Source organism: Dermacentor albipictus, chromosome 8 (assembly GCF_038994185.2).
Source record: "Dermacentor albipictus isolate Rhodes 1998 colony chromosome 8, USDA_Dalb.pri_finalv2, whole genome shotgun sequence".
NCBI classification, from domain to species: domain Eukaryota; kingdom Metazoa; phylum Arthropoda; class Arachnida; order Ixodida; family Ixodidae; genus Dermacentor; species Dermacentor albipictus.
Genome location: NC_091828.1, coordinates 23,536,558 through 23,556,984, shown reverse-complemented (window position 1 = coordinate 23,556,984; position 20,427 = coordinate 23,536,558). Strand labels below are relative to the sequence as shown.

At 47.5% G+C, this 20,427-nt stretch overlaps 2 protein-coding genes across 3 annotated transcripts in view; both read right to left on the bottom strand.

Moving 5' to 3' along the window:
• LOC135907763 (uncharacterized) overlaps positions 1 to 20,427 on the bottom strand; it is a 331,017-nt gene that overhangs the window by 170,190 nt on the left and 140,400 nt on the right. The window lies entirely within an intron of this gene.
• The window catches only part of LOC135912163 (probable 4-coumarate--CoA ligase 1), a 116,332-nt gene that overhangs the window by 33,134 nt on the left and 62,771 nt on the right, over positions 1 to 20,427 (bottom strand). The window contains exon 7 of one of the 2 annotated variants that reach the window (XR_011507857.1): positions 14,726 to 14,916. Coding sequence is in view for 1 of the 2 variants with exons in the window: in XM_070523171.1 (XP_070379272.1) it covers positions 14,777 to 14,916 (140 nt within the window). In the remaining variant the exon portion in view is untranslated. Of the gene's footprint in view, positions 1 to 14,667; positions 14,917 to 20,427 lie in introns of those variants that run through there. The other variant, XM_070523171.1, reaches the window with a different exon arrangement.

The following is a 20,427-nucleotide window of genomic DNA, read 5'->3' as shown; positions in this document are numbered from 1 at the left end:
AGACCCCTGACTGCGCGAATCTACTTTTGAGAAAGTATAAACGCCAATTAGAAGTGCAAAAACCTCAAGAATAATTGTCCTCCGGAACGGTTGTCGAGGTTAGAACCCTTGACAAAACTTAGAGGATTGTGATCTGATTGCAGTCGTGTTTGTTGAGAGATGTTACATGTGCCTTTCACGTGCTTGTTCTTCGAACTTTGGTGTCATAATGAGTGACATTAAAATGAAACAATAAAAATAATGTTTCGCCCAGTGCGTAAGACACTAGGCGCCTGAGCAAGGCACGCTATTTTCGGAAGCCACCAGCGCCAACGCTTTTCATTTGAATTTATTTTCTTTTACAAAGTACACAACATCCTTCTCATGTATATGTCAATTTCTTTGAGGGATTCGTCTTACGTGATGAACGCGTGGAAGGTTTTCCTCTGTAAGTCGGCATAGAAATTATCTATTAAAAAGATTAGGCCAAACACGTCTCACATGACTCTCAACTTATTGTAATTAGCATTCAAGGAACGTAGCGACCCACCGCATTGCTGAAGGTGCCGTTATTTGCAGTCTGTAGTGGTAATTTTGAGATTGCCGTTGATTAGGCTGTATAAGGAATACGGTGTGACCAGGATCGGTCCACGTTTCTTTGACGCTCACTTGCCTTGGTCGCTCATGACGATGACGATGCGCTGACCACGATGTAAAGGCGAAGAAGGAGTAAAGTGCATGGAAGACAAAATGCCGACGAAGGCGTGACAACAATAGGATGACCAAGAATGCATGACGACGATAGATAGACCGACAGACAGACAGACAGACAGACAGACAGACAGACAGACAGACAGACAGACAGACAGACAGACAGACAGACAGACAGACAGACAGACAGACAGACAGACAGACAGACAGACAGACAGACAGACAGACAGACAGACAGACAGACAGACAGACAGACAGACAGACAGACAGACAGACAGACAGACAGATAGATAGATAGATAGATAGATAGACAGATAGACAGACAGACAGACAGACAGACAGACAGACAGACAGACAGACAGACAGACAGACAGACAGACAGACAGACAGACAGACAGACAGACAGACCACGATGTAAAGGCGAAGAAGGAGTGAAGTGCATGGAAGACAAAATGACGACAAAGGCATGAGAACAATAGGATGACGAAGAATGCATGACGACGATAGATAGATAGATAGATAGATAGATAGATAGATAGATAGATAGATAGATAGATAGATAGATAGATAGATAGATAGATAGATAGATAGATAGATAGATAGATAGATAGATAGATAGATAGATAGATAGATATATAGATAGATAGATTCAATGTTCCTAAACTGGGAGAATGATACTGAGGGTTTTAAAATTAGAAAAAGATGTTCGTAAGTTGTAGTAATCGTCCACAAAATCAGAATATGTCCACATAAAGGACCACTATCTAGCCATTTCAAATGATTATGAAAGGTATCTGGCTGCGCAGCTACTCAAACCAAATGCTCAAGCGTTTCTCAAACACATTTTGGGAAATGCCCCTCAATCAAACACATACTTAGCCGAAAGGATCTTTTTGTGAGAGTAACGCAAGCGAACATTTCTTGACATTTCATGGCAGTCCATCGGCGGTCCATGGGGCATAGCGCCGTCTGTATGTGGTGGGAACACTTCCGGCGGAAGAAAAAACAATGTGACGCCATGTCTGTTAAAAGCAGAAGTGACGTCATTTTGTTTTAGAAGGCGCGAAATTTGTTTTGTTGTTCTTCCTTTGGAGCTATATATTCAAATGCCCTGCCATTCGACTGGATGGGCGTTTCGAGCTTTCAGCGTGGAAAGCGATGCAGGAAAAGGCCAGCCGTACGGTTGTCGAAATCGCATCCCTGCACAGAACATACTTTCTTTGGAGGCGGACGAAAGCTTTAGGTGTAGAGTGCTGATCCTATTGTTGGATGCCAAGCCCTTCGGCCAGCGCGGTCGCAGGAAAACAACAACACAATTATCTGGCGGTCGTAACTCACTACATTTGACTGAACAGATTAAGAAGCAATGAAGCTGCCCCCGTCACCAAATTCAGGCAAACTTTCACAAGCAAGAAAGCACAATCTGTGAGGGGGGCGTCTTTCAACATGTGAAACGAGTGCGCCTTTCAGCCCATTTGCCCATAGTGGCGTCAACGCCCCCTGTATTGATGGCCGCTTAAAAGAAATGCATTTATTAATCATAATAAAATTAAATTTGTATTTTCTTAACTGGTCAAAATGTATAAAATTGTCTAGGAATTTTATTTTCGTTGAATGAATCTAACTGTGTCTCGTTTGAATTAAAAAACGCGTTTTTCTTTCCCAATGTTTGTTCCCTCCAAACATAGTCGCGCTTCAATCGCTGCTCCCATAACCCCTCATGCTGATGTCGGTGACAATCTGTACTGAACCGCTTTTCGCCCGAAGCTTCGCGACCTATTTGGATCGACCTTGGTGATTCTATCAAAGTTTATTTTGAAAAAAAAAGTATGCTTCCATATTGAATGATCCCTCGTTCTGTGCTGGATGCCAAGGCTTCACTCTCGCAAATATATGTTTTGTACCCTTGGATCTATTTCACACAGAGACGGATGTCCACGCATTCTCTGTTCAACTTCCACTGCTTCGTCGTGAAGCGGAAACGAGCACCTGTGCTAAGTGGAGCTTGCACCTGCACTCCGATTCGTCCGGTGGTCTTCGCCACACGTGCTGCCCCTATTTTTCTTTTATTTCTCCGAGGCACTAGTTTCAACTTTTCTCCATTTGGGCATGCTTTTCGAATACCTTTCTTTTTCTATTGTTTAGCCAAGCAAACTGGGCACATAAGTGTGTTACCCTGCCAGCAAACGCCTTTCCACATCGTCATTCAAATGGGGCTGCTTTGGGTAGGTCCAATGCCACTGCTCTACCACAAATTAAGTAAACGTTTATTTAAAATGTTCTCAGTACGCCGAGTAGACTAGAAGAAGCAATGCCTGCATTATCTGTGCTTATCTGCTAACCACACTATTATTCATTAGGAAGGCATGCAGTAGCAAAACCATTTTTTTTAATTTTCATATATAGAGATTGTGCAGTAAATATGCAACATTTACGTTCACATATCGCGAAGGCCGTTTTCAAAAATTCTCGCAGCTACTGAATATATGGTGTCAATGAACACTGACAGAAGCACCGACTTGGGCATCTGCAAGATTTGAACTGCCAGCAGGGTACAAATCACCATGTCATACTTTTCTAAATTATGTGTACATACACAAATTTCCTGGAAGGTAAGACGTGTTTTTTATAGTTCAGTGCCCATGACCATTATGGACCGTTTTCACAGTGATCCCATGTGTACCTTCATGCTTGCTCAAATGGTGATGGGCGCATTGCTTGACTTAATTGCCTCCCTGATACCATGTTTGCAATGAATACGCATGACGCCCCCGGTACGGTTAAGAAGCCTGCGTTTCGGCGGATATAACAGACAGTAACTACTACGCGCTACTTTCACGAAAGCTTAACAGGGCATCTAAGTACATATGGAGCTCATTTTCGTCCAAATGCAGTGAGCAGTGAATACAGGCCGTCTTGTGCTTTTACAAGAAGCGAGGCTTGAAAGCTATTCCAAGCAGTCCTTACTGTTCGCTTCTGAAGTAAACCATGATCAAGTTCAAGTTCAAGTTTAGGTTCAAGTTTTATTCTTCTTCTAGTACAGACTAGAAACGTCCTCCCGGGCTAAAAGCTGCCGTCAGCAGCTTGACTGGACCCAGCAGGAGTTATACATGGCAGCGCGATAACAGTAACCTTTTTGGAAAAAAAAAACTTAAGCAGAAGTTTACTAAACATAAACTAAACATAAAATTGAAATCTCAGATGCATGCTTATGTAGGTAACAAGACATTTTGGTACAAATAAAAGAAAAAGGCAAAAAAGATAAACATAGTCATTTATATGCATCGTTATACATGAATATATATATTATAGGTTAACGAAATACATCTTCAACTCTTTACGAGAGAATTTATTAGCGTGAACATGATCATGAACATGATTTAGAATTTTCGGCAAATTGTGTTTAATAGATTGTAACTTATACTCGGTGCTTCAATATTAGCAATATTATACTTCAATATTAGCAATGTGTCGGAAAAGTGCCTTTTTAATGTAACTATTTTATTTATGTTCGCTCGTATTGTCGTTGCCCAAAAAAAACTGCACTAATTAAATTGCGAAGTGAACAATGCGTGATAATTTTGTAGCTTGGCTTTTGTCGGCATGTAAGCTCTACAGCGAGATAGTACACCTACACCGGCGACTGCAGAAAACTTGTTTCGAAGGTTATTAAAATGAGCATCCCAACTCAAATGACATGAAAATATTACTCCAAGTATTTTGTGTTAGCGTATTACTCCAAGTATTTTGTGTTTTGTGTGGCTTAATTTGTAAATTGTCAATATCCAATGCATTGCTGTTATTAAGATTTTTTATTGTTGTAAACACCTCAAGTTCGTCAGTTGGCTCCATAAATATAGTTTCTGAAACACATTTATCTAGTGAATGCATGACATGGGAGTCGTGGGTGTGCGTAACGCTTGCATTCACAAAATGAGTCTTGAAATGGTCTGCCAGTGCTTTACCGATCAATTCGCAATTTGCGTAGCTTATCGACTTGGGTACACTACTTTTAGTTTGACGACCTAGAACGTTATTTATTATTTTCCAAACCACATCCGTTCGTTTCTTGTCGATTTCAAAAAACAGACGTTGATAGTAATCTATTTTTGCCTGCCTTAGTATTTTATTCAGTTTATTTCTTTCGGTTTTGAATTCCTTACGTTTAATGTCTGATCTGGAGTGCAAGATGCATGATAAGAGCGGTTCTTCTTTTTTATCATTTTGATGTGCTCACTCATAATCCACGGTTTTCGTATCTTTTTTTGATTTCCTAACTTGCCTGAAGGGGAAATGCGCAGTGTAGATGCGCACAAATAGTTCAAGAAACTTGTTATACGCTTCGTTAACATTTTTTCTCTTAACACGGAATCCCAGTTTTGCGTACCCACAGCTAGACTGAATAAATCCAGTGCTTCGTTAGAAATGTCTTCGGCTACGGTCTTCGGCTTCGGCTACGGACGCTTGCTTTTGTAAGTTCTTTGAGTGTCTCATGCAATAGCAATGTGTTCAAAGAATTTTTCTTATTGCTCTGTAGTAATATGAGAGCGGCTTGCGAATCGCTAAAGATAACCCATTTTTGCGAATGTCCTTTTGATGCTATGAAACGCAAAGCACACAGGATTGCGAACAGTTCTGTTTGCAATGTTTGCTCTATCGCTAAATGTGGAATGACGAATGCTGAAGTCGAGGAATTTTTATTACACGAACCATCTGTATAAACGTGTATATACTGGGAATATAAGGAGTAAATTTGGAAGAGTGCCAGTTGTTGGGCGGCTACTATGAACATGTCTCTCTTAGATATAATGCCGTCAACCGATAATTTTATTTTAGGACATGTTAACATCCAGGGAGGGTAACAAACATCCACTTTGCATGATTCAAATCTTGGTAATAATGCTGTATGTTCTCGAACAACATCGTGAATTTTGCTTTTGTTTCTTTTGGTAAGCGCGAGGTTTAATGGATGATTCTCGTGTTGGGTTAAGATGCGATAAGTATGTCGGCATGTTTCAACCGTTCGTATGACTGGAAATGGTGGGTGACGAGCTTCAGCAATTACTAAAGAACTCGAGGTAGCCTGTGGAACCCCAAGACACACTCGCAGCCCTCTTGCCTGTAAACGTTGAAGACGTTCCTCAGAAGTTTGCGATAAACCATGGAGAATAGGTGCCGAGTAAGCAATTTTTTTGTTTTACGAGTGCGTTATGAACTTGTAGTAGCGAAGAGACTGATCCCCCCCACGTTGTACCTGCGAGTCGCCGAAGTACGTTTATTACTGCATTGGTCTGCTTTTCAATTGCGCGGATGTGTGAAGCCCATGTTAGCTGGCGGTCAAGAATAATCCTAAGAAATTTATGCTCTTTCACAAACATCAAAGTTTGCCCATTAAGCGTAAGTTGGAAATTATTCAGCTGTCGTCTAGTAAAAGGAAGTACGGCTGTCTTTGCGTATGAAAGAATCATGCCTCTTTCTTTTAAAAAGGTGTCGATACTATCAAGACCCTCTTGCAGCGTTGTTTGAATGTCTTGTATATGAGATCCAGAGGGCCATATGCAGATGTCATCTGCGTACAGCGAATACTGTAGACCAGACGGGAGTTTTAGTGGCAAGGCTGCCATGACGCAGTTGAATAAAAACGGACTGAGAACTCTGACCTGCGGAACGCCCTGTGTGATGCTGTGATAATTACTCGCGCCTTCGTATATTTCCATAAATATTTTTCTGTCTTTCAAGAAATTTGATACCCATCGTAGTGCTCGACCGTGTAGGCCAAGCTCTAACATACCAGCAAGGATGTGTATGTGACTTACAGTGTCGAATGCTCTTTGAATGTCTAAAAATGCTGCTACTGTCACGTTTCCGCAACTTCGTTCATGTTCGACGCATGTGGCAGTGTCTAATACTGAATCCATTGTACACCGCTTTTGTCGAAAACCGGTCATGTAATTGGAAAACATATTTGTGTGTTCACACCACCACTGCAGTCGGCAGTCTATCATCTTCTCCATTAGTTTGGAAAAACAGCTTGTGAGACTGACGGGTCGGTAGGAGTCAAGACAAAGGGGAGTCTTTCCTGGTTTTAGTACTGGAATTACCCTGACTAATTTCCATGAATCTGGTAGAGTCTCTCTTATACAGATGGCATTAAATATCTCCAAAAGAGCCATTCTTCCTACAGGACTTAGGTTCTTTATCATATACGTGACACCATCTGGGCCTACGGTTGTCTTTGTACGGCATGACGAAAGAGCACATTTCAATTCATTTAAACTAAACTCACAGTCAAGTTGAGGATGTTGTGACATAAAGCACGCACGAACTTTCTGTTCTGCTAGTGTTATCGAACTTGTAAATTGTAGACAAGTGAACGGAATTCCTGGTCTGGATATAAGTTGGCAGAATTCGTCAGCAACAGATGTTGTCGAATGCAAACTATGCTCGCTGCTCATGCGGCATTTTTTATTTGTCACTAAGGCTTCTGACAGCATCTGCGGCAATTCCGGCAGGCTTTTCTCTAGATAAAAGTCTCTCTCATTTTTCGCTTTGCTTTCGCAACAGCAATTGAAGCATTATCTACAGTGTGGTTGTGGCGAACACTTAGTTGATTGTTTCTTTAAGAATCGTCCTTAATAAAGAACCTTTACATTCATTACGTTTAGCACAACGCCAGCGGGTGCTGGAGGCAGTATCTTTTTGTCTCGTGTACATATAACACCCAAGGCACAGCTTCGTCCCCCTTTTGTCAACTTGATTGTCTCCATTTTGCAAATAAGTACCATATCCTTTAGGTCAACATAAGGACAAGTAGCCAATTTTGTACTGTCATTTGCTAATCTGCACACTTACCTTGCGAGCATGGGTGTGACCACCAAACTGCTGCCTCCAGATGGAATGTATAGGCGCTGAACGGCCACCCCTTGTATGTTGTTTCACGCTCGTGTGATAGCTAGATGACATTGTATCTGACATACGCATTGCTCCTTGCATTGCATCTGACGTGAAACATAAATATATATGATCGAAGGTTGGACAACTTGATTTGTCATTATTGCGCTCCGTCTGTTTCCTCGTCTTATCCTCGTCTTTTGCGCTGTAAAAATGTTATATAGTGCAACGCGATCAAGGCGACTCGGAGACAGCATCCGTTCCTGGGACAGCTGGGGCACGATCGGAGATATTTTGTTCGATACGCGTTCTGTTCAGTTGCTGCAACGTCACGAAGTTGCAGTATGCAAAATTTGCGACAGCGGGGCGGAGAGAGCAGCCAATCAGGAAGCGGTCACCTCCCCGGAATTTTACCTCCGCCGTTTGTCGTCTGCTTGCAAACAGTGTACTACAAAGCCAAATGTTTCTCGTCTTCCAATTGAATGAAACCTTTATTTAAAAAATGTATTTTTTCTTCTCAAGCTCAAACACATTTTCAAATAGTAGTACGTGTGACTAGTGCCATTTATAACTATTAGTTTCTTTGCGTCGTCCCTAGGTGGTGTCGCGCACAGCGAGAAGGAAAAAGAAAAAAAAACGATGGGAAGAGTGGCACACTTTTCAAGAGGCAGCGACAACATCCCAGTGGCTCGCTGGCACCGATGATGTTGTCGATTTCTCTGTACAAGCAACGAATTATTTCTTTCGAGAAAGAAAAACGACGTCGGAATTAACTTTCTGTCATTTCTTCAAACGCGTTTCGCACCGCCACCCGCTCTCCTCCTTCCTCTAGAAACGCCAGTGCAACAGCCTAAGTTCCCAATGGAAGCGCCATTTTCTAGAATTAAACTATGGATCGGATTCAAACGTGCCATTCCGCAGCCGAAAAGGCCGCCTGTTGGATCCAGTCCAATCCACCAGACGCGCCATGCGAAGCCGTATGATCGCTCCAAACTACTCGACTCCCGTCGCGTTCGGACGAAATGCTCGGTGGGCGGATGATTGACAGTAGCGTGTCGTCATTTTGACGTCACCAAAAACGGGGCTGTGCCCCGCGCCTGGTGACGTCGGCGCGGAGTAGGCCAATCGCGCGCGCCGTTAACTCAACGAACCCGCCGAACAACCATCTCCGATCACACCCGTCTTCTATTCAATTCTGCCTCTTCTTCCTCCTCTTCCCGAAAAGCCGCCGAGACCCGATGTTGTACTTCCACCTCACACTAGGCCACGCTGTGGACCTGGCAAACAAAAGAGCAACGGCAATTCTGTCCGATCGGCGTAATATTTCTTGACGCGCGACTAGTGCACCGCGAAGATATTTCTTTTCCGCCAGGTGAGCCCAATGCTTGGATCCGAGGCGCTAACGCATCATGTATGATCTCCTATGCGCTTTGCGATGGTGAAGCGCCCCTTGAACTTTGAGTGCCAGTTGCCGCCTATTCGCACCTACACCTAGTCGCGGATGGTGTACGCAGGGGCAGGTCGACGGCGGCGGTCATAATAGCGCTTCCGTTTTTCTTTCACTTGCGTGGCTTTTTCCTTCGTCGCAGATCTGATCTTCTGGCAGACGACTGCCACTTCACGACTGCAGCGCTGTGTTAACCACATAGCCAGCTGCAAGAAGGTGGACGTCCCAGTCGGCTTCTACTTTTTCTTGTATATTTATATATGGAACAACTCTTGCCTGAAGGCTCTGGTTTCTTCGTTCAGTATGAACGTTTGCCTGGGGATGAAACGCGGATGTGTAATGATACTGTCACGTGGTAGTGACGGTGACGAAAGAAGCAGTACGGTGGAATACAAAACTAGCTTTTATTGGGCGAACCTGTGCCCACAAAACAGGCTACACTTATAGCACAACGAAAGCGGCGAACACGCTCGGCGATCGTCGAAAATCTGATCAGCGGGTCAAGCGCGTCGGCTTTTATAGATCAGTCGTCGAATGTTCCAGATTAACTGATGGGACCCGCGTGTCTTCCACAAAGTTCTACACCATTCGCGTCACGCGATGAAATCTGATAACACAAGGTTCGGCGACAACAGACACGCGGATAGAAGCGTCGATAACTTTCCAGAAACGCCGGATACATGCAGGCGCGTCCCTCGCTCTGCGATTACAGTTGTTAAGCGGCGAAGCGTGGTTGCGCGATAACGATAAGTACACGTGTCATGACCCCCCTCTTAAAAAGCATCCACCCGATGCTGCAAACAAACGAAAGTAACAAAGAAAAGCACTCGTAGCAAAGAAAACAACAAACTAAGGAAGTTCATCACCGTCCGTAAAATGGTTTAAGGCGCACCACGTGGACCACTTCAGATCGTGCGCGGCGCCGCTGTGAGTGCGAAATGCCGTCTGGTACGACCTCATAGTCTAGTGCGCCAATACGTCGGATGACCTTGTAGGGTCCGAAATAGCGTCGCAGCAGCTTTTCACTGAGTCCTCGCCGGCGTATCGGGGTCCATACCCAAACACGGTCGCCGGGCTGGTACTCGACGAAGCGTCTTCGGAGGTTGTACTGTCGGCTGTCGGTACGCTGCTGGGTCTTGATCCGTAGGCGGGCGAGCTGTCGGGCTTCTTCGGCGCGCTGGAGATAGCTAGCGACGTCAACATTCTCTTCGTCAGTGATGTGGGGCAGCATGGCGTCGAGCGTCGTCGTGGGGTTCCTGCCGTAAACCAGCTTAAACGGCGTGATCTGTGTTGTTTCTTGCACCGCCGTGTTGTAAGCGAATGTTACGTACGGCAGGACGGCATCCCAGGTATTGTGTTCGACGTCGACGTACATCGCTAGCATGTCGGCGAGGGTCTTATTCAGCCGCTCCGTAAGGCCATTCGTCTGCGGGTGGTAGGCCGTGGTCCTCCTGTGCCTTGTATGACTGTATTTCAGAATGGCTTGGGTAAGCTCCGCTGTAAAGGCCGTTCCTCTGTCGGTGATGACGACTTCTGGGGCGCCATGTCTAAGCAGGATGTTTTCGACAAAGAATTTCGCCACTTCGGCTGCGCTACCTTTCGGCAGTGCTTTAGTTTCAGCGAAGCGGGTGAGGTAGTCTGTCGCCACGACGATCCACTTATTTCCGGTTGTTGACGTCGGAAAGGGTCCCAGCAAGTCCATCCCGATCTGCTGGAATGGTCGGCAAGGAGGCTCGATTGGCTGTAGTAATCCGGCTGGCCTTGTCGGCGGTGTCTTGCGTCGCTGACAGTCTCGGTATGTTGACATAACGGGCGACGTCGGCGGTCAGGCGCGGCCAATAATACTTTTCTTGAATCCTCGATAGTGTCCGGGAAAAACCGAGGTGTCCAGCGGTCGGATCGTCATGTAGGGCGTGCAATACTTCTGGACGAAGTCCTGACGGGACAACAAGGAGGTAATTGGCGCGGACTGGTGAGAAGTTCGAAAGCGGCGAACACGCTCGGCGATCGTCGAAAATCTGATGAGCGGGTCAAGCGCGTCGGCTTTTATAGATCAGTCGTCGAATGTTCCAGATTAACTGATGGGACCCACGTGTCTTCCACAAAGGTCTACACCATTCGTGTCACGCGATGAAATCTGATAACACAAGGTTCGGCGACAACAGACACGCGGATAGAAGCGTCGATAACTTTCCAGAAACGTCGGATACATGCAGGCGCGTCCCTCGCTCTGCGATTACAGTTGTTAAGCGGCGAAACGTGGTTGCGCGATAACGATAAGTACACGTGTCAATACTGTGCCCCCCCTCGCCACCCCTATGGAGAGGGGGGGAGGGGGGCACAGTATCAGTATGTCGTAGTTCCAGGCTGAGAAATGTTGTGGTATGATCTAATATGAATCTTTTGGCAAGCCATGCCTCCACTAAACCAGTGTTTCAGAAAATCGATTAAGTGAGCGGATGCCATGGTAGGTACAGCTGCCACTTTCATGTATTTCGACAGATAGTCCACAGCTACAGTGATGTAATGGCATTCAGCAGTGGTGGTGGATAGCCGTCCTATGTAGTCAGTGCCAACAATATGAAAGATGTCTTCGAGTATCCCTACAGGTGTTAACAATCCACGCTCGATGCCGTCAGGGAAAATGTTATGTGCAAGGTAAGCTACCTTAGACCGAACTGGCACGTCTCGGGGTTTAAGTGAAACCGCGTCTCATAAAGTCTGTACAGCACTTCATCCAAATTGCCTGGGTATTCGTCCTCGGAGATGCCAAAAACCAGGATGTCATCTAAGTAGACCACACATGCTTTTTTCTTCACAGAGACTAGGGCTGAATTCATGGCGTGCTGAAATATACTAGGTGCCAAACGGCGTACGATTGAACTCATGTAGGCCCGATGGAGTGCGGAAGGCTGTCTTGCACTTTTCTTCAGCGATGTTGATCTTCCAATGCCCTACACATAAATCGGCCGACGAAAAGAACCTGCAGTGGTGGACTGCATAGATAGCTTCGTAAATGCGGGGTAATTGGTACGACTCGGGTGTCTTACGCTTGTTGAGCTGACAGTAAAAGACACAGAAACGCAAGGACCTATTTTTCTTCCACACGAGCACGACGGGTGCTGCGCAAGCACTTGACGAAGGCACAATCGTGTCCGCTGCTTGCATTTCGTGTACTTCAACGGCAATCACGGTGCGCTCCCTCTCTGCGTGTTCTCTTAATGAGACGCATATCCAATGGTGGTTCCGCGTAGGTATCCGACGCTGAAGCATCTTAAGGGCCCGAAGATCTGCGATAGTGTCAGCGAACACCACATGATGGCGAGCCATCATCAAACCTAAGGTAAGCGAACTAAGCGGCTGACTTGATGGCGTTGGCAGTGGCGTCGCAGTAGTCTCAGTGGGTGCAGGCCGGATCTGTGCGTGACCGCGACCGATGGTGAACTGCAGCTCGTCGGACAGTAGAAAATCTCTTCCGACAATCATGTCCGCAGGCAGGTCCTCGTAGACGGCAATCGGCGACAGAAACATCGTCCCTGCTGTTTTCCAGACATAAATGTCGATCATCCCAGTGGCATCACACTATCTCTTAGCCCGTGGATTGGAGACTGCGTCCACGGGAAAATGGCGTCGGAGGCATGAAGCTCGTGCTGTTCCGTCCGCTCAGCACCACTATAAACGAGTGCTGACAAGTTACCTGTTCCTTCGACATGCACTGGTAGGAGTGGATTTGGGAACGCCTGATAATGCATTCGGGACTGTTGCGATTAGCGGCATTTCTTGGCGCGTTGTCCAAGACATCCGCAAACAAAGCAGCCCCGATGCGCTGAGATATGCTGAGATTAATCTATCCGGCTTGCGGCGAGGTGAAGGTGTGACGACGTTGAGCACACTGCTGCAGTTCCGTGGCCTTGTGAAGGAAACCCAGATGTGAGATCACAGAAGACTGAGAAGACAGGATGGCAGCATTAGTAGAGTTGCACAGCCCGTCGACCACCTACTTAAGCGCAGCTGGAGACGGCCATGAGAAGCTGCAGTCGTTGAGGAGTAGGAGCTTATCATAGACGTAGTTGCTGACGTCTTCAGTGGGAGAATTTCGGCGGTACGTTATACGCATGAACTCGCAATCGTATGTGGGCGAGAGCAGGCTGAAGGCGCGCACTAACGCTGCACTCCACTCGGTGAAAGTTTCCTGATTACCGCCATCGTATCAAGTCGATGATTTGGCAGAATGGCGTAGTGGACTCACAGTAACCGACAATTTAACGTCGTCAGGCCAAGAGTGCCTGTGAGCCTCGACTGCTTCCAGCGAGAGCGTCCGCTCATCGGGAAACCCCCGAAGCTTGGGAATTACTGTGAGCGATGGCGAAAGCAGTGCTGTACGCGCCAAGGCTTTGGTGAGGGAGTTGTTGCATCTTCGAAGTATTTGGCCTTGGTAGCGATTATTTTTGCGAACACGGTGAGGTCACTTCAAGCCACATTCGCGGGTGGAGTGTTGACCTCTGGTGGCGATGCTGACGTTGCTTGTGGGTACGGTACCACAAACAGGGCCAAGGGAGCGTGTACGTCGTGCCTTGGCGCCGAGGCAGTTCCCATATAAACGGCAGTTGAGTCGTTATTCTGAGCAGTGTTGACGGTTGCAGTCAGCGTGCTGGCTAAGACTGGAGAGGCTGTGAGCTCAGTTACCGAAGCCAGTGTATTAGAAGCAGCGGGACGCAGAAGTGTGTGTCAGCTCCGCAGCACAGTGTCACACTGCAGGTCGTCCAGCAGAGGTTTGTTACATGGCTGCACCATTTGTAACGTGATCAAGGGGACACAAAGACAGCACCCATTCCTGGGCCAGCTGTTTTATTATCTTTCACCTCCTCTTCCCGAAAAGCCGCCATGCCCCGGGGCCACTCTTCCACCTCACAGTACATATATTTTGTGCATTCACGTTCTGGAAACTGCAATCTTTGCGGGTATTTTTGTTGTTTCTCTGCAATAACAAATAAAGAATGGCGGCACTGAACGCGGGACGCTGCAGCAACATTTGCGTGCGCCCGTCTAGAGACATTTGTTCTTTCAGCGCAAACGTGAACACTTTTTCCGGGGGCATATTTTCCGGGGACATGAGTTCCGGGGTCATTTTTTCGGGAACCCATGTCAAGTAATACCGTTCTGGCCCACGATCCACTTGTAATATTCATGCAGCAGTGATTTGACAAAAAGCCGTCAGAAATGGGAGAGCGATGTTCAGATTAAAGCGAACGAGCCTAGTCACACCTGTATTTACGCTTTTCTACAGTCGATCTGTCTCATTATGCACCCGTGGCACCCCAAATCTCGCCACACACACAAGGCAACTAGTTATGATACTGTTACGTTTGTCCTCGTTCGGCAATTCAAGCGTCCTTAGGTATACAGTAGAATGTGCATCTCGAAGACCCATTAAAAGTGGTGTTGTAAAAAGGAGCAAAACGTCCATTTTGTTAGCAAGAGAAGCCGGCGAAGGTGAACACACTGTGCATGAAGCACAACCACGGTGTGAGCACCACATATCTGAAAAGAACCATTCCTGAAACACTGGATCGGACTCGGTTCAAGAAGCTGGTTGTGCAAATTGTATACCGTAAAATAGTAATTTGACTGCACGAACGTCTGCAATGAATACTCATCGGGCTTTATTCATGTTATTTTATAACAATGTTCTATTACCTGTAGGAAAATTAAACCGGAACAAACATGTCCGAATGTCCTGGGCATCATTCAATAAAACGATCCGGCCGTCTTAAGTTTTACAAACTCGGCCATGAGAAGGCGCCTCAGCAGTTTGCCTCTTGTAGTTTTTGCCAACTCCTCAGCGAAAACTATCCCGCCATGTAGTCCCTTGTAAACAGCCAGTCTCTCTGCAAAATAAGCAAGAACGTATTTGACTCAGTATTTCATTTTAATGAGTAATCTCCATGTACGATGTGGTCTACTGGAACACAATTTTTATGCCACAAATTCAAAAGGGAGAAATGGGTTCATGTGCACACAACTGTTTCTTATAGTAAACGGGCATCGACGTGCCGCTAGACGGAGTAACACTTGCACATTTTGAAATCAAGCAGCCGTTCAGCTATAAATATGCACCGCCTCAGCTGGCGCTGTGACCAGCATAATTCATTGCCTCATAGGCATCAGTCCTCGTATTTGGAGCAGTATAACTTGCGTCACAGAAGGTAACGGACTACGACTTATAGGGAGCAAAAATTCGACTTGGTCTCCCGCCGGGCGAAAGTGGATGTCGAGCAAAGCTTTTGAGTACCACAACTTCAACTGGGTATAGGGGGTATATGCAGTGCTTTATTCCTCTAGAGTAATGTTAGTAATGGTAAATGGGAGTAATGATAGCGATATGTATACTGGCAGGTGGCCGGCGCTGGTAGTAAATCCCGTTTCTTTTCCTTTTGGCGCTCCTCGTATTATTGCTGCTCCTCAGGAGTACTAACTATGCGGTGCCTATCCATAGCGGCACTGCAACAATGAAATCAGTTACTAGGCTGGTCTTACATCTTGTTACGAAAGGATGAAAAAGGAAAGAGGCAGAAGATCGCGAGGCGCTGGCTGCTACCTGTTGTTGGTTGTCAGCCATATTAACTAATGTGACTCATTTTATATATATATATTCTAAATACAATCTTCCTATACTCCCAACATCCCCGTAACATATTGGTCGGTCCTGCTGGGTACCACAGCTGGCAACGGAGCGCCGCAGTGGCCGTCGCATCCCCGTTCGTACCACGAATGACGGTGAGTCATCGGGATAAACACGGTTGCCGCCTCCACCGTCACTATCGTCAGCTACATCGCAGTCACCTTCGGTTGTGGTTGTGCAAACCAAGGAACCTGCAACTTTCTGCGGGACCGATCGCGCCGTCATTGAAGAATGTGTGGCTATGTACGAACGCGTGAGTGGGCTCAACAGATGGGACCCTACGCGTATGCTAGCCAACCTGTTGCCCTACCTAAGAGGCACGGCAAAGGTGTGGAACGAAAACCACAAAGAGAAGCTAACCAGCTGGGACCAATGCAAACAGAAGTTGACAGAGTTGTTTGGCAAACCAGCCGGCCGTAAAATCGCTGCAAAGCAGGAACTTGTCTCTCGTGCCCAATACCCCACGGAGTTGTATGCCTCGTACTTACACGACGTGCTGGCACTTTGTGGTAAAGGCGATCACGACATGACAGTAGCGGAGAAGGTCGGGCTCGTGCTTAAGGGCATTTCTGACGACTGCTTTAATCGGCTCACATGCAAAAGCTTCTCTACAATTGATGCTATCAATAAATAGTGCCGACAATTCGAGCAGGCCAAAAGCCGACGCATCTTGCAACCATTGGCCAGACTTCCCAATACTGCCGCAACGTTGACTTGTGAAGGTCAACCCGCACAGCGGCATGCGTCGGCATCTGAGGGCGTGGTGCGAATCGTTCGACGTGAACTACATGCGAAGGCCCCCACAGCGTTCTGCTTGCGTAGCCCCGGTGTTACCACGTTTTCAGTTCCCCTCATACAAGCCATCGTTCGCCAGGAACTTCAAAACATTGATTTACATTCTGTTCGTGCTGTCACCAATCCCAGTGCTAAAGAACGCCTTCTACTATTTTCAGTCCATCCTGACGCTTCTCTCCGCGTTATCGCAAGCCGACTGAGTGTAGAACCGCGGACAATCAGCCAATATGTTTCACCTGTCGCCGCATTGGTCATGTCGCTCGATACTGTCGCAACTTGTGCCACTCAACACCTCGCACGCCCACCAACCGGGGCCGTTTTGATGGAAATGACCACCGGGTCTAACAGCACCGACAACTCTGCTGTCATGTCGTACAGTCGCTCACAATCGCCGTGCGGACACCAGTCTCGTTCACCGCAAACACGTCACCCATCTTGGTTCGCCGCATCCACGTTGCCTTTCGTCCTCTGTGACTTTTGGCAGCACCCTTTCGGGATTATAAGGATCGCAGCCCTCGGAGGTAGTGCTGCGTTGCCTACTGCTGCAGCAAATCCTATCTCTGTTCCCCCAAGGAAGGTGTAATGGATGGTAAAATAGACCTGTACCTGTCCAAGCACGTGTCGACACTGGAGCCCATGTTCTGTGATGAGCACTAGCCTATGTAGATGTTCAAAGAAGGTCCTCGCACCAGCTGCTGCCCGAATTCTTTGTGTGACCGACGGACGCGTGCTAGTTGTTCTTGAAATGTGTACTGCCCGTTTAAGTACAGCTGACCGCCCTACTTGTCTACTCTTTTCTGTGATCTATGACTGCCCTCAGGGCGTTGTCCTTGGACTGGAGTTTTTATCTAGTCACGCTGCTCTCATCGACTGCGCGACCTGCGTTCTTCAGTTAGTACTGCCTTAAATCGCCCATCATCCGAGCACCACTCTACCGCACTTGTGCTCGCTTCACGATGTGCGTCTGACACCCGAGGTACTTACGTAACTTTGACCGCCCAGCCAAAGGTCCTTGACGATGAATATGTGCTTCGCACCGTTGATGTGCCATCATCGAATTGAACCGGAACGTTGCTGTTCCGCATACACTGGTCACGGTTACTAATAACGACGTAGATCTACAACTTCTGAATTTCAACCTGTGCCCTCAAGTGATTCCGGCCGGCGTGTTTTTGGTGAGCGCTTCTGGTGGTTCCGAATTTGATATTGAGTGTGCAATTGCCCGGAGCTCACAACTCTGGTTTCTTATTGGATGACTTTGCGCAAATGGTTGCACCTGACCTCACCTCTCCTCAGGCCATGGACATAGCCTTCTACCTGAGTCGTACAGTGACATCCTTGATTTCGGCGAGAGGCCTTTAGGCCAAGCATCTGCTGTTCACCACCGCATAAACGCAGGAGACATGAATTCTTTTAGCCGGTGTCCCTACCGTGTATCGAATGCTGAACGTCGAGTCTTGCAACCAGAAGTGGACAAAATGCTCCGCAAAAGGGTCATCGAGCCATCAGCTAGCGGTTGCGCTTCACCTGTCGTCCTTGTCAAAAAGAAAGATTGTAGCTGGCTCTTTTGCGCCGGTTATCGCCACTTAAACAAGATCACCCGAAAAGACGTCTACTCACTACGACGCATCGATTACTTCTTGGACTGCTAGCACGGAAGAAAATGGTTATCCTTCATCGTTCTTAGATAGGGCTACTGGCAAATTTCAGTTGATAAAATGGACCGCGAGAAGACGGGCTTCAACACGCCGGATGGCTTATATTAAGTTCAAAGTCATTCCCGTTGCCCTATGCAATGCTCTTGCGACGTTTGAACGTAGGATGGGCTCTCCTCGACGATTCAACAAATGGACCAGCTGACGTTGTTACCCTGACGACGTTAGTGTTTTTTTCTTCCACGTTCAGCAGCCACCATACCCGACTCGCAGCCATTCTTGCGGTCTTCCAAAAATACAGCCTCCCACTAGACGCCACGAAGACTAAATTAGGGCAGCGTCAGATTGCCGTATTGGGACATCTCATTGTCGCATCCGGTGTCCAACCGATCCGGAAAAAGTTCGCGCCGTCCGCAGTTTCCCTGTGCGACGTTCTGCTTCTGACGTGCGCTGCTTCGTCGGCCTGTGCTCTTACTTTCGCCGTTTCGTCGAAAACTTCGCCGACGTTGTTCGGCCTTTGACTGATCTTCTAAAGAAGAAAACGCCATTCTCATGGCGCCCGGAGCAGGCTCACGCGTTCGCCGCTCTGATTGGGTTTCTGACCACCCGACCCATACTTGCCAACTTTGATCCATGTGCACCGGTCGAAGTTCACACTGACGCAAGTGGCCATGTGCTCGGCGGTTTTCTCGCCCAACAACAGGATGACACCGATTGAGTGATAAATAACGCTAGCCGTCTGCTGTCACCTGCTCAGAAAAAATTACTCTTTCACTGAGCGGGAGTGTTTGGCTTTAGTTCGGGTTGTTGCCAAGCTCCAGCCTTACTTTTAAGGCCGCACGTTTTCGTTACTAACTACGACGAACTCTTCTGGCTATCTTCCCTCTGGCACCCGACAGGACGGCTTGGTCGCTGCCCTTCGCGGCTCTAGGAATTTTCATTTATTGCCAATTACAAGACTGGACTTCCCCACAAGAACGTTAACCGTCTCTCTCGTCACCCCTTGGATCTCCCTGATCTTGCTACGCATGATCCGGTGACCTATGTGATGGTTTTTACTGAAATGGCCGACATGCGCTCTGAACAACAACGGCACGTATCCTCACAGTCAACCGTCACCGCAGTGTAAGCTGGCACCACTGTCGGCACGTGTCCAATGTTCGTGCTGCACGACAGCGTTAGCTACCGCCGCAAAATCGACGCTGACGGCCCTCAGTTGCTCCTTGTCTTTTCTAGTCATCTGCGATCCGTTGCTCTCGAACAATTTCACGATGCACCGACGGCAGGACACCTTGTATTTTTGCGCACATGCGACCGCGTACGACGCCAGTTTTTCTGGCCGGGCCTCTACTGCTGTGTGCGTCGTTATGTAGCAACTTGCGGATTGTGTTTGCGCGGGAAGGAACCTCTCCTGCCACCGGCGGGGTGACTCCATCCAATTAAAATTCTCGCTGAACCATTCTTTCGGTTAGGCCTTGGCCTGCTTGGCTCTTTCCCGCCGCGACTAGAGGTAATAAGTGGATCGCCGTCGCTACTGCTTACGAGACACGCTACGCGCCAACGAAGGCGTTGGCGACTAGTTGCGCAAGAGACGTCGACAATTGTCTCCTCCACGACTTCATTCTCCACCCAGGTGCACATCGACAGTTGTTTTCACACCTCGGCCGCTCGTTCTTGCCTCGAGTTGCCGACGACCTCCTCCGCTCCTGTGCCACTTTGCACAAGCTGTCCACCGCCTACCACCCACCAACGAATGTTTTTACGGAACGTCTCAACAGAACAATCACATATATGCTCTCGATGTACGTTTCCAACAGTCACGGCGACAGCGACGCCACGCTGGCCTACGTGACGTTCGCGTATACCTCGTCTCGACATGTCACCGCAGGATATTCACCCTTCCATTTTTTATTGTTGCTACCGCACGTTGTCGTTTGACACCATCCTCCCTTCTGTGTCCCGTGTTGCAACTGATTATGCTCGTGAAGTCATCCATCGCGCTCACATGGCACGTCAAGCCACCCGATCTCGTATATTAGCCTCGCAGCATATACAAAAAGAGCGTTATGACCAGTGCCATCGCGATGTTATGTTCGCGGCAGGAGCTCGGGTGCTGCTTTGGTCACCATGTCGCCGGGTTGGCCTCTCCCAGAAGCTTCTCTCTCGCAACCCAGGGCCTTATGAAGTCTTACGTCAAGCATACGACTTCAATAACGAGATTTCGCTGTTATGGTGCGATCCATCCTCAAGTGCAGTGCCTGCTGACA